At 35.9% G+C, this 14,994-nt stretch overlaps 1 protein-coding gene across 1 annotated transcript; it reads left to right on the forward strand.

Annotated features, from left to right (window-relative positions):
- Positions 1 to 325: 325 nt before the first annotated feature.
- On the forward strand, positions 326 to 11,090 carry LOC122579162 (kinesin-like protein KIN-12C). The gene is made up of 28 exons (XM_043751275.1): positions 326 to 805; positions 1,661 to 1,816; positions 1,966 to 2,049; positions 2,136 to 2,255; positions 2,344 to 2,457; positions 2,551 to 2,643; positions 2,751 to 2,911; positions 3,002 to 3,073; positions 4,207 to 4,294; positions 4,373 to 4,431; positions 4,528 to 4,591; positions 4,667 to 4,732; positions 4,819 to 4,902; positions 5,050 to 5,109; positions 5,194 to 5,252; positions 5,385 to 5,451; positions 5,616 to 7,010; positions 7,082 to 8,317; positions 8,410 to 8,517; positions 8,599 to 8,756; positions 8,855 to 8,942; positions 9,040 to 9,114; positions 9,189 to 9,428; positions 9,732 to 9,830; positions 9,911 to 9,985; positions 10,064 to 10,122; positions 10,253 to 10,364; positions 10,437 to 11,090. The coding sequence occupies exons 1-28, from the start codon at positions 383 to 385 to the stop codon at positions 10,788 to 10,790; spliced, it is 5,769 nt and encodes a 1,922-aa protein (XP_043607210.1). The 5' UTR covers positions 326 to 382; the 3' UTR covers positions 10,791 to 11,090.
- Positions 11,091 to 14,994: the final 3,904 nt, after the last annotated feature.

Raw genomic sequence — 14,994 nt, forward strand, 5'->3', positions numbered from 1 at the left:
TCATTCTGACTGCAAATGTTAAAACTCAAATTAAAGCAAATCTACTTTTAATAGAAAAAAACATAATGAATCATAACCTAACACCTACTTTGTCGGCCATTCTTCTCAAACTCACCCTTAATTTAATCAATCAACAAAAACGTAGGTGTCCATATTTACATCTTTTGAAACTGAAAGGACCAAATGTGAAAACCTTCAACCCTCCAGTGGACCACAATTTAATTTGAAAAATGGGCGGTTCAATTACATTTTCATTGATTTCAATTAATTTATCATCTTTCAACTTTTTTAATTTTTTCAGCAGGAGTTCATTCACTGTCTGAAAAATGAATTAATTTTACTTCATTAAATTAAAATTTTCTTAATCAAATTCAGCTCAAAAATGACAAAAGATAGCTCAAAAATCATCGAAACAGACGGAATCGAGAACCGGTCCGACAAAACCCTAACAATTCCGATCGAAATTCCTCTTTCGAGAACCCCGTTAAACACGATACCAGATCCGTCACAATTCTGTAAAGAATTTCAGTATATTGAATCCGGTTCGAGTTCGAATAGAAGGAAATCGGAATCGGCTCATAGTACACCAGCTAAGAGTGTTTCCAGGACTACTTATGTTGGTCAATTGGGGGCGGTTACGGGTCCGAGGGTTAGTTTGAGTAATACAGATAGAGTAGGGAGTAGTTCTAGGGTTTCGAGAAGGATTTCAGGTGCGAATTGTGAGCCAGTGGTTAAGGATAGTATTGAGGTTAAACATTTTGAGCTAGTCGAAGATCCTTCGTTTTGGAACGATCATAATGTTCAGGTTAATTCGAGAAATTATATTGTTTGTAGTTGTTATTTGATGATACTTTTTTGTACTTGTTAGGATGCATTTTTAAGTTGTGCTTATATAACTTGTGTATGATTGTATTATGAAGCTCGATAATGTGGGAAATGATTATTGCTTTAAGTAAAGTAATTATTACGTCGAGTAAGTGTGTGGCTTAGTTGGTTATCTAGGATTCAATAATTGCCGAAGTTTAGGAATGTTTGACAATGTGTGATGCATTAGGAATTTAGGATTAGGACTAGGATTTTTTACTGTAATTGGCTATCTTAGTTTCTATTGAGTTCGTTTCCTATTATGATTGTCTTACACAATCATTAAGCTTAGCTAAGTCTATTTGTATGATTCTTGTAATTTTGATTTAGTCAAATTAGATATTTAAATAAGATACATTTTTCTTGTGGTTTACGAGGAACCTATTTTATCCGAATTTTTTCTTGGTGAACTACCATCTTGTCAGGAACAGGGAACCCGAGAATTTTTTTAGCTTTTGGGACTTTTTTTTTTTGCTTTTTTTTTTTTTTCCATTTAAGGGCATATAATAAATGGCAAAACAACCACCAAAAAAAGAGCAGTCTGATCATGTATTTTGTAGAAAGAACACACAACCTTCTTAATGCAACTTTTTCTTATTAGATAAAGTAGATAAAGGACGTAGTTGTTTATTTTTTGAAGAGTTAAACTGGATTCCGATTAACTTAAACATAGAAAAAGGGACCTAGAAGCTTATTATTAGTAGATATTACTTTGAAAGAGAGTGTATTGCTTATGGTTCAATGGTTGTCTTGTGGATAGTTTTTTGAAATGGTGTGGTGAACTTTTTATACGCAGGTCTTAATACGGATCAGACCGTTAAGCAATACGGAGAAGATGGCACAAGGGTATGGCAGGTGCTTGAAGCAAGAGAGTTCACAAAACTTAGCTTGGCTTGGTCACCCTGAAGTCAGATTCACATTTGATCACATTGTCAGTGAGACAATATCACAGGTACTGTACTTTCTGTTTTGTTTGCATAGTTGCATACATGACTTATTACATTATTATAGAAAAATCATTATGTTTTTCTTGCTTATCAATAATAAGTTGGTGGTATCTTTGGTTATATAATACTCTATTGCATATTGATTTATTATCAGGAAAAGCTATTCAGGGTTGCTGGATTGCCCATGGTTGATAACTGCATGTCTGGTTATAATAGTTGCATGTTTGCTTATGGTCAGGTATTGTTTGAAACAACCTTCTTCTATGTATAGATGTATTATGAGATCTTTCAGATTATTTAGCTTTCGCTGCTTTATGTATTCAGACTGGTAGTGGCAAAACTTATACAATGATGGGTGAAATAAGTCAGCAGGATGGAAAGCTTGTTGATGACTGTGGAATAACTCCACGGCTTTATGAATATCTATTCATGAGGATTAAATTGGTAAGAGGTTGATGGTACCATGTTAACTAGATTGTATAACACCTTATAACTTTCTTTGATGTAAAACCGTACTGGGTAATATCTGCAGGAGGAAGAGAACGGGAGGGATGAAAGACTAAAGTATAGCTGCAAGTGTTCCTTTTTGGAGATATACAACGAGCAAATAACAGATCTCCTGGAGCCTTCATCCACTAATCTCCAAGTGAGTAAAAGTTCATCTATTGATGCTAGTGTAATCACGGGCAATTTTCCTTCCTTGTCATTTCTTTGAATGTTAGATATGATAAATTTGTAGCTCAGAGAAGGTTTAAAGGAAGGAGTGTATGTTGAGAATCTTACAGAACATACTGTCAATACCGTTGAGGAAGTCCTTAAGCTTTTGTTGCAGGTGTGTCAATATAGTTAAACTTTACACACTGCTACCACTTGCTCACTTGTTAAAGATTAGTCTTGCATATTTATGTCTATTGACTATTAAATAAATGTATCCTACAGGGTGCTGCGAATAGGAAAGTTGCGGGAACCGATATGAATAGTGAAAGCAGCCGATCACATAGTGTTTTCACATGCATTGTTGAAAGTCGCCGGGAAAAGGATTCTGTAATGCATCTTAGGTTTGGGAGGTTACATTTGGTAGATCTAGCTGGCTCTGAAAGGTATTTCAGTCCCAAGATAACCCTAGAGACTTTATTACGTTTAATATTCTCATATTTGACTTACCAAATTTGAATATCACTACCACTTAGGCAGAGAAGCTCTGGACCAGGGGAACGTTTAAAGGAGGCGTCCTATATAAACAAATCACTATCAACTTTGGGGTAGGTGCATCAGAGTCTATTGTAATTCACATTTACTTCTACTGCTTTTGGTGATTATTTTTATTCAGTTTATATCCTTAGTCAAACACTCAAGATTATCAATATAGGTTAATTCATGGCATCCTTGCTGCAGCTAACATTGCTTTATTGTAATGTTTGAAATATTTCAGTATTTAATGAACTGAAATTCTTCTCTAGGTGACATTGTAAAATTTTAGAGTGTGCTGTGAACTTGAGCCTTGAAGGAACGCTGAAAGCTAACTTTTAGGAAATATGGAATTTTCCATAATTTTTTGGAAGTCATATATAACTGTATGTCTGCCCATATTGGATGAATAATTACCTGGTAACAGACCTCCCTCATATAATAGAACTATAGAATGTTGTTAAGACTACAGTGAAAGCATAAACAGAAAGGAAAGAAGCAAGGCAGGCATCATAACAAAATGAGAAATAGATCCATGTATCAAGTTCCCATAAGTTAATATGCACTTAATATACTTAGTTTCTATTATTAGCTTATTATAATACTATAAATAGGGGCATGAGTAATAGTGTTTGTTCCAAAAAAAATCTAGTTTTGAATTTAACACAGAATTAGGCATCTCATGGTGAGCAGCCTTAGCTCTCATAAGCGGGTCAAACCATCAATATTATACTGTTTTTGCTACTCATGTAATCTTGCTGCAAGGTCTTAACAAATGTTAATGGTCTCAATCCGTCGTATAGGATTCTTGATTGGAGCCTCAAGTCTATATCTAGTAACAAATGCATAACATAATAGTCTAACTTAGCTTGAGTGATAAATAGTCTGAGGTACTTGACTAGTTGTCTGTCTATTGATTTATTTTTGGCTCCTTTCTGCTTATCAACTATTCTAGATATGGGAAGCTAGTGCCTAGTAGACAGATATTTGGCAGAAAGATATTTTATTTTCCCCGACAGCGAAGATTCAGTATGGCAGAGAGATCTTACTTGCATCATACATGCATTTTTTAGCCTGAAAAAAGCTGTCAAAGCATGAACTACTGACAAAGACATGGCTTTCACATATTTGAACATAAATAGGAAGGCATAGAATATATATGTCCATGAGCTAGTGTCAAGCTTTTAAACACTTTTTATGATTGCAGTCTGGTAATAATGTCTCTGGTGGATGTTGCACATGGGAAACATAAACATGTACCTTACAGAGACTCGAGACTTACATTTCTTCTTCAGGTCAGAAGCTAAAAGCATATTCATATTTCTGTTTAATTTTCTCTTCAGAGTAGCATCTTATTTTCTATCTGGATGCAGGATTCTCTAGGTGGGAACTCGAAGACGACAATTATAGCAAATGTCAGCCCCTCAATGTGGTAAGTTTTGCTTCTTGTATTTTATGTCAATGTCTTGGTTATTGCTCACATTACTTGTTTATGTGATTTTAAATATGATAACACGTTTGCATGCAGGGCTGCGAATGAGACCCTAAGTACTCTAAAATTTGCTCAGCGTGCCAAGCTAATTCAGAACAATGTATGAACAATAAAGTCTTGTCTCTTCTTATCTTCAGTCCTCGATAAATTGTTTGAATTTTTTCTGTTTCCTTAGGCAAAAGTAAATGAAGACGCATCAGGTGATGTGATAGCTCTGCAACGACAAATTCAAATGTTAAAGGTGTATTGAAATGCAGATCCAAATATGTCTAGTTGTAGCATTATTTTTATAGGCTTTTGACATGTGGTATGTTATTAATATTGCAGGAGCAAATGTCCGTGTTGATGAAGCGTCAAAATACCTCCAAACTTCTGTTACAACCGTCCCAAAGTGAACAGAAAAACCAATTTGTATGTTATGATATCCCCTCATTTTTGGGCTGTACTCTAATATGAATCGATAATGTGTCATTAACTCATTATGCTCCTGATGTTTTCGTGTTCTCTACCAAGAAAAAATTCTTAATTTTGTTTGTTTGTTATGTAATGCTTTTAAAGACACTTGAGGTTGAAGAAAGCTACATGGAGCAAAATTTGCCTATTGAAAGAGAGAATCAGGTCTGTAGTGCTTCTTCTGACAGTACGTAAGTTTTGGGATATCTGCAGTCTGCTTAAGGCTAAATCTAGATTCACTTGATGCAGAATGACAAATCTGCAATGACATTAGAAGAGTACAAGTGTGCGAACTCCAAACTGATTAGGTGCGTTCGATTGAATCAACTTATAGTGGATACACCAGTTTTAGGTTTTTGTAATGTGAAAATAAGTGGAAACATACACTATGTTTTTTGTAACTTGTGGTTAATTATCACGCGTATATTCAACTATTGCAGGAAAGTTGATGAACTGAACAGAGAACTGCACAAATACATGAGTTGTAACCAGACATCAGTATATCCTGTAAGTAAAATACATTCACTTTAACTTGAAGTGGGAATCTTCCAATGAAAATTGTGGTTGTTTACTTTCGTACGCTGCTTCTTCTTCTTTTTTTTATTTTTTTATTTTATTGAAACATCTCCTTTTTTTCTATCTTTTGAATTACACGTTTACTTAATATTCAGGTGGAAAGTGTGTTGAGTAGCATTGCTTTAGGAGATGGGATGGCAGCCTGTAGTCAAGTGGAAGATGGAGTTCTGCTTCATAACAGTGGTCTTGAAACGGCCAGCATGTTGCATTCCAAAATTTCAGAAGAGCTAATGGATACAAGAACTTTATTAGACTCCATGAAATCTCAGCAAACCCGATTGGTCGAAGAGCTACAATATGTACGCCAAGAGAACGATAGACTGGTGGAAACCCTAACCAACAACAAACAACAGATACATCCTATGCTTAATCATGAAAACCATAATTTAGAAAATGGCTCGTTAGAAAGCACAGACCAAAGTATGATCGATTTACAAGCCAGGTTGGATAAGATGACTAAAGGCCTCGAGGATTTGAAATTACTTAATGATCCTCTCAGGGACCAAGTTGATCTAGCTCATGAGGAAGTGGAGAATGAAGCAGCTAAAGCAATTATTAATTTACAAGAAGAATTAGCTTCTTTACAGGTGAAATATCACAAAAGACTATGTACCATGACTGAAGAAAACAAAAAACTAAAAAGAATCATTGCAGCCAAAGAGGATGAAGTGTACACGTTGCATAGTGACTGGGAGAAAGCAAGTTTAGAGTTAACCAGCTTTCTGTTGGATGGTTCTAAATCTCTCAAAGGTGCCTCTGCACAAATAGAAAGTATTGTTTGTTCATATCCACTTCATAATGTTTTGGTTGGTGAACATGTTAAGAAGGCTGTAACAGTTTTTATTGAGAAGGAAAACACAATTTTGCAACTGGAAAAGAATTTAGTGGATGCTCAGAGCACAATACAACAGATGCAGGAGAAATTGAATTCTTTAAGGACTGCAACATTAGCTCTGACAGAAATTCAGTATACAGAACACAATGAAAAGACCAAAGAAACTAATGAAATGGTTGAAGTACTAAGAGGTGCCACTTCACTAGAGATTTCCTCAGATCAAATGCAAGAAAAGCAGTTATTAGTGGGGCATCAGATAATAGATGAACTTGTTTCAATAAATAACAGACTCGATGACATAAAGGCTTATTTTGAAGATTTGGATGGATCAGCAACTGATATTTCTACCTCTAGTTCTATCCTCTCTGATGATGATGATGATGTTAATGATGTGCCCGAAATCATTGTACGCAAACAAACTTCAATCCTTGTGCCAGAAGGAGGCTCAAAATCTTCTTTCAACAATCAAGAATCAGACATGGCACGTTTGTTTTTGAAGAAGCAATTCGTTATGGCTTATGAAGCTTTCATCAAATTGGATGTTCAGTTGGCTGCAATCTTCAAAGATAAAGAATATGGATTTCACTCTCAAGGTGTAGACGGGCTTCAAAACCCAGAGATGCAAGGAGATAAAGCAGGCTTTACAGCCACAAAGGTAAAATTTGTCGATTTTGATTGTTGAACTCGTACACTGAAAATCATAAAGTTTCTCATTTTATTTTGCAGTGTGCTGAAGAAAAGGCTTACAATGCAAGTAGCTTCTTCAGGAAGTTTGAGGAGGCCTGTACAACCATGAATGAGGCTGATAATATGTTAAATGCATTATCAAAAGCAAATGAAGAAGCAAAAAAGTTAAGTGTTAGATGGAAAAAGACCGCAAAGGAAGCAATGGAGGAGAAGGCAAGCTTAGTAGAAGAAATAGACCAACTCAAATCTCACATACAGATGATAGATGAAGAGCATTGTTGCAGTTTGACAGAACATGCAAATTTGTTGTCTATGCTTGAAGGTTCTTTCAGGCTTATGCAAAGAGAGGCTGAGGATCTATGCCACTCAGTGTATTCTGATGCTTTGGCAATGTTCCAAGGTGTCCACCATAGCATTTTTCAATTAAGATCTTCATTACAAGATATTTGTGCTGAAACAATGGAGAAAAGCTTTGCATCTCTTGTGGTACAACAATGTCGCATTGGAGAATATATTAACAAATATGGACTCCATGAAGAGATAATGGAAAATTTTAAAGTTCTTCAGTCTGGACAAAACAATTCAGTGATTAATGATGAAGAGAAGAATTATAGTCCATCGGTGGCAAGAAAAGAAACAGGAGAGTTGGGTGGAAGCGCTGATGACCTGATTGGTGAAAACTTTAAGCTAAAGAAAGAACTGGAACGAAAAAGCACTTTGTTGAATGGCTTACTTTTCGATTTTAGTTTGCTACAAGAATCAACATCTACAAGAAAAGATATCAAAGACGAAGCTGAAAAGTTACTCACAGATTTAAGCCAAGTACAGCATGAGCTAAAGTTGAAAACAAATCAGCTTGACGATGTGATGGTTGGATATGAAAAACTTGAAAGTCGTTTATCTGATGCCGAAGCTGCTTTTTCAGTCTCAAAATCTTCTCTGCAGCATTCTGAAGAAACCGTGGATGCATTGCAATTCCAAAATGCTGAGTTGAGAAGTCTTTTAGAGGATCTATACCTTAAAAAGTCAGAAACTGAAAAGCAACTCGAAGAACAAAAGGAAATTGTCAAAGCTTTGGAAAAAGAAATACATTGTACAACTTCTTCAGCAGAAGAACAGTTCCTATTTTCACTAGAAGGCATTACTGATGATTTCAAGAGGGTCTCTAGCGAGAGGGACGAGTTATATGAACAAATTAAATCTTTGAAAGATAAGCTTGAGATGGCCTATGCTATAGCTGATGAAAATGAAGCTATTGCCGTTGAAGCACGTCAGGTAATAACATCCATGAAAAAGGTTTCAAGTATTTAAATTATGCTATAATTTTTGTGATATTATGTTTGCTTACAACTCTAACCAATTTTCAGACCTCCGAGGCAAGCAAAATATATGCTGAACAAAAGGAAGAGGAGGTTAAGGTTCTTGAAAATTCTGTTGAAGAACTTGACTCAACTGTTAATGTCTTAGAGAAAAAGGTTAGTTTCTGAGAATGTCATATTAAATAGTCAAGAATTTGATGGGTTTTCTTGTTACAAACTTATTCATGATTCTTGTAGGTTAATGAAATGGAAGAGGAGCTTGAGAGACATCACAGGATAAGAGATTCATTGGAAGTGGAACTTCAATCACTGAGTCAAAGGCTATTGACTGTAGAAACTTTTAGAAACAACATTGATAACAATCATGTTAACCAACCTGAGGAGCAAATTTCCAGGTCTGAGCAATCATAGCTTTTTTTTAATTAGTTTTTTTCAGATATCAAGGTTCCTTCCGTTAGAGATTTAATTTGGTAATGGCTTATCTGCACCTCAGGAAACTACATAGCAGATACCTTGAACTTCAGGAGGCACAAGCACGGATAAAGGATCTCGAAGATGAAAGAGTAGAACAAGCTAATGAGGTAAGGGCTGGAGCAACATCAAGATTTAAAATTCTGACCACCATCTGTTATGATTCATTTCCTATCCTGTCTAACACAATTATTGCTATTGTTGCAGATCATGCAATGTAAAGAGTACATTTCAGAACTTGTTATCCATGCAGAAGCTCAAGCTGCCCAGTATCAACAGAAGGTACAAAAGCAACTAAAGATAGACAATTTTACTTTTCTTATTTACATAGTAGCTAATCCAATTGGTTTGAACAGTACAAGTCCTTGGAATCAATGGTTAATGGAATGAGGATAGATTCATCAAAATCTGGATCTGAAGCACCATTACCAGACAAGACAGAAAAAAGCTTGGTAAGAGCAAGGGGTTCTAGCTCGCCATTCAGATGTATAGGGAATTTAGTCCAGCAGATGAATACAGAGAAGGATCAGGAACTATCATTGGCCAAGCTTCATCTAGAAGACCTACAAGCATTAGCATCAAGTCGCCAGAAAGAGGTTAATAATGATTACATACTCTCTCATTCTCTATTGCAAATCATTAGACTTCATTTCCACACATTTGCACTTGTATATATATCCAGTGATAAATGTTAATTGTTTATACTTTATAAAGTTTAATTCATAATTTATAATATAATTCTGTTCTGAAACCACTAATGTTGCTTGCTCTCAATCTTGCTCAGACAAAATGCTAATCTCATTTTATGTTATAATGCTTGAGTCTATGCATTTCTTTATTCTGATGGTGGATTACTCTATTGCAATCTAACTATGCAACATTGCAATTTATAATTACAGATATGTGTGCTAAACACGAAACTGGCTGCAGCAGAGAGTATGACGCATGATGTGATCCGGGATCTTCTTGGTGTGAAATTAGACATGACTAATTATGCAGTAAGTCTGGTTTCCACTTTACGCCTAAACTGTATCAACTTGAAAGCTTAGTTGCTTAATACTCTGTTGGTTCAATGTAGAACTTGATAAACCAAACGCAGCTTCAAAGATTTATAGAGGATGCTGCTCAGCAAACACAGGAGTTTGTAGCAATGGTCAGTCTATTAATTAGTGAGGTACCATTTTTCCAGAAATTGAACTTATATATATTGTATGTTTAACAATTGATTCAGGAGCAAGAGATTCGCAGACTGAATCGACAAATCACTGATTTACATGAAGAAAAAGACAGGTGATTTGATTTCTTGGACATCCATATCATTGTAGGATTTTATGACAAGTTTGATTCTAAGCATGCACATTCAGCAATATGTTCCAAAGTTTAAAAAGTGCCAGGGAAATAACAGTAAAACCTGTAACAGGTACATTTCGGAAATAAATTCGAAGGAAGCCGATATACTTGCTTGTAAGATGAAAATAGTGCAATTGCAAGGGCGGGATCATATGCTGACCGCACAAAACGAAATGCTGAAGGTACAACCATTCTTATAATCACCAATTAAATAATATCCCCCATTTTTTTACCTCGTTCTTGTGTTCATGCAGGCAGACAAAACCAATTTACAGATAAAGGCTGCAGAACTAGATGATATGATTAAGAAGCTTCTTGGAAAACAACCTACTCAGCCACAAGAGAATCATGCGTCAAAAGCATGGACTAGGGAGTTTGGTAAGAGGCTGCCTAACTCAGAGAAGCTGGTTCTAGAAAGGCAACCTACTCAGCCACAAAGTCAGCGGCAAGAGAATCACATGTCAAAAGCATGCACCAATGAGTTTAGTAAGAGGCTGGCTAACTCAGAAAAGTTGCTTCTACGTGTTAATAACGAACTTGCTCAATATTGTAGACCTGATAGCCCTCGGTTGCACCGTATAGGCGATACTGAAAAGAGGCGTAGATGAATGGTAAATATAACTAAGAGAAGTGAATTGGGGATCTCCTACCACTGCTTGGGTACTTACATATTGACTTTGGATTGGTTTGGTTAACAGTATGATGACTGAGTTGTGGGTTCATGAAGGTGGTTATTCGTGAGAGTGTCAATTAATATGCCCCATAAAATTTGATTGCAGTTTTTTTTGCTACAGATCAGAATGCTAATTGTAACTACCTTGCTGCAGCAAAGGAATTATGACTGTATATGATTGATTTGTAATCTGTATAGTGTTTTGGAATGGAAGTTGGTTGGGTTTTTCAGTCAAGAATGTTAGTCTTTGGCCTGATCATGGATAACACATTATAATAACATTTATACTCTGTTGTTATAGTCAGTAGCTTAATTGTGATAGTAACCTCGAACAAGTAACATAAATATAAATTAAACATTTCAAAATAAATAACGTTCAATCTTTCAACAAAAGACTAGCAAAAACTAGCACCACAACCTATCTCAAAAGAGAACGTATTAGTATACAAACGAAACTAATAATTGTTTAAAGATTACAGACAAAATACTACAATTGAATCGCCTAATTAGCAACAGGCAACTAAAGGCTCCATTCTTTGCTTGGAGCTTGGCAGAGTGCTGCAAAAGCTCGCACATAGTAATCTTCCGGAATTTCCTTGAGCCGGTAGGGATAATCTTGATCAGTGTCGAGATGAGTGATAATGGGTAACACCTCTCCTCCTTCGTTTGTACTGGCAAACATGGTCGCGATCAAGGCTGAATGTTCAGTGTAATTGGCCGGGGGGTAAATGCACCTGAAATCAAAACTTTGGTGGGTGTGTGAGACTTTGTACGTCCACCACGGAGATCCATTCTTTTGACGGGTGTTGATTGATGATGTGTCATATTTTATACCATTTCCCACATGACTTTAGAACCAATTATTCGTCATTTTGATAGTTTTATATCCAACTTTCGATGCTTTGAAGGTGTGTTGAGTGTTTTCAGGTTGGAAATTGATTAGACGAATGAATTGGTCGATTTTGATGAGTTAAGGAAGAAACGGGAGAAAGATTCGGGTGAAATCACGCGAAAGATGAAGAAAACGAAATCTGGAAGTTGTAACTGCCGTTAGCCCAGTAACGGCCGTTACATAGGTGGTTTGTGGTTTCTCCTGTAACTGGCAGTTAGGGAACTAACGGTCGTTAGTTATCAACTGAAGAGTAACGGCCGTTACCCCAGTAACCCCCGTTAGACCTCAAGTATAATACTAACGGCCGTTACACGCGTGTTTTGTACAAAGGATTAGTTAGGGTTCTGCACTTTTGGACGATTTGATAACAAAATTTTCATTAGTTTTTCATATTGTTGGAATACTTTGGAGCAAACAAGTGATTAGGGTTTCACCTATTTTCAGCTTGGGATTGTAATCATCATTGCTACCGGATTATCGTCATTCATTTGGTATAATATCATTTCCTTTCTATTTGTTTTTTCTTGTGTTTTTAATATGAATAGCTAAATCTTTAGCACCCGCTTGGGTAGTAAGCATGTCATAGGGTCGAATTGATGTTGCTTGTGAATGTTGAACAAGGTTTATATGTTTAATCGAAGATCCACATTTATTTGGATTTAAATAGTGTTTTCAACTTTTATATTAATTGATTGATAATTGTAATTAGAAGTTCAGGAGAAATCTATATCATTGTCAATTGATTTATGAAATGGTTAATCGGTCTATAATTAACCTGAAATCGTTGGAGTTCGGGAGAAATCAACGATAAAGATTAAAAACAATTAAATTCATTTTGAATGTGTAAACGTCTATGATAGAGGGATCTGATTAGGCGAATAAGCAGTTCGGGAGAAAGCTTTCAAAAGATTAAATCATAAAATCAACTCAGGAATTTAATGCTTAACTGTTTAGAGGAGAAATTAAGTGCGGGAGCAATAATTATCTTTTGAGCAGTTAAAGTTTCAAGTATAACGGGAGTTCATCTTGTCTACTTTTTGAGTCGTTCAACAAAAGCAAGTAATATCTAGACCCGATGATTGGCATGTGAGCTGATCCAAGTAGGTGTTCATTTTTAAATCTGTGTTAAGATTCAATCAATCAAATACTCTTTGCGATTAATCCTACGGGATTACTGACTTTCTTCACTAACTTTGCGACGTGACAATTCGGTCACAAAACCCCCTTTTTAATCTGAATCACTTTACTGTGACAATTCCTTATTAAGTCCTTGTGTTCGACCTCGGTTTACCAAGTCAACTATATTGCATACGAACGGGTTCACTGCCCGCAAGTGTGTAGTAGTCAGTAGCTAGGTATTTCGTGTTCATAAATTTAAGACTAGAAAATACACATCAATTGATTTCATAGGTAACCCAAGTTGTTTCATGATCGGGGTATACGCTTCATATTCGTAACTAGGCCAGACTTGGACTGAGCGGCCTTCATCCTGAGTTCCTTCTGGATAAACAGGGACACAGATAACATGGTTGACAACGTTGGAAGGAGTGAAAACTCCAAGGTTATTAATAGCTTCAGCAAGTGGCAATGGCAGTTCCATTTCCTTTGCCCAAGTGGGACGAGTGTCAAAGCGAGTGACATAGGGCTGACACTGGGTGTGTATGGTACGGAGTTTTGCATATAGCGCAGCCATACAAGCATTAGTGATATTTGGGACAACTTGCTTAACTTCAGCATCTACTTTGGAATTAGGAAGAAAATTAGATTCATAAAGCTTATAGCTTAAATAAGCAGTAACTACTCTCGAGATCGCATTCCTGAAATTGGCAACATTCAAAGTATAGTAACGAATAGTTGGTAACCGCTGGTTGAATGGACGGGCATAACCAAGATGATATCTTGTAAGTAGGCTTTGGATACAGGAGGGATCAATGGGACAAGTAATTCTCGCAAATGAGCAGGACACAAGTTCTTGTTCCAGAGCTGGTTTGGCTTGAGTCTCAATTTTTTCAACTTGTGGGATGGCCGCGAGAATCTGCTCGTCTGGTTCCCCAGCAGAACTCATATGAGTCTTTGGGGTTGCCTTAGCCTTCTTAGAGACCTTATCAATGTTGTCGGAGGGAGCTGGATGTTTTGGGGCCATAGATGAAAATTTTGGCGTTAAATTTAAATTAAACTACCAGCTGCCAAACAAAGAAATTATCGTTATATAATGTCAACATTCACACATAATTCCGTCTGTTTTGCGTGTGCACTCAAAAATTTGTGTAAAACGCTCATTATAAAGCAAAACAGATTGACAAGACTACAAGAATGTATCATCAGGGAAACAGCCTTAAAAACATAACAAAACAGATTACTATTTCTTCATAATTCATCATGAAAACATTTAAACAAGTTATGCTTTATCTATATCATACTACATTATAAAACATTTAGTTTACTTTTTTTTTTCCTAACTAAGTTTTAATCCCAAAATATCTCTCCCTTTTTCTTCACTATTTTAAAAATCTCTACTTGAAATACCAATAATATCTACTTGAAATACCAATCATACCCATAATGAACTTAATTTAAAACATCCATCTTAAATAACTACACTAACATTTTTATATCAATTACTTTTACACTAACAACCACATTGATAGTGCAGCCGGCGCCAACAGCCGGCGCCTCAAACCACCACCACCACTACACTGTTGTATCGCGCGGGCATATGTCTAGTATTCTTTTTAAAGACACCTAAATATATCGCTACCGAATAACGATGCTACACACATTGGTTTGAAATCATAGTTGAATATAAACTCAAACAATAAATCTGAATTAAAATAATAGCAAATCTTAAATTGACAGCAACAACACGTCAACACATACAATTGTTATATAAATATACAAAAGATATTAAGTAGGCAACGTACCTCCAATTCAATTCAAATTGAGAGTTTTGACGAAAGTGAGCCCTAGGATTAAAATATATATATGAATGTAAATCTTTGTTTATGATTGAATCATACAGAGTTGGAATTAAATGAGATGTAGAGAATTTATGTTTGGTGAAAGAGAATTGCAAAGAGGTGTGCTGATGATAGGAGGGAGGGAATGAAATTGCATTCGCAATTGGGAGTGACAGCCAAACACAAATTTACACTTTAAGCGCCAATTTTTAGAAGGGCAAAAAATTGAACTGCAAACCGTACCCAATACGGCACAATCGGTTTGGTAGTTATGATTTAGACATTCTTAC

This window comes from Erigeron canadensis, chromosome 8, assembly GCF_010389155.1.
Source record: "Erigeron canadensis isolate Cc75 chromosome 8, C_canadensis_v1, whole genome shotgun sequence".
In the NCBI taxonomy this organism is placed as follows: Eukaryota; Viridiplantae; Streptophyta; class Magnoliopsida; order Asterales; family Asteraceae; genus Erigeron; species Erigeron canadensis.

Coding starts and splice junctions, on each gene's coding strand:
- LOC122579162 (XM_043751275.1), top strand. CDS start 383: ATGACAAAAGATAGCTCAAAAATCATCGAAACAGACGGAATCGAGAAC. Junction 9,429..9,731: donor CATCAAGTCGCCAGAAAGAG/GTTAATAATGAT, acceptor TTATAATTACAG/ATATGTGTGCTAAACACGAA. Junction 10,123..10,252: donor TTACATGAAGAAAAAGACAG/GTGATTTGATTT, acceptor AACCTGTAACAG/GTACATTTCGGAAATAAATT.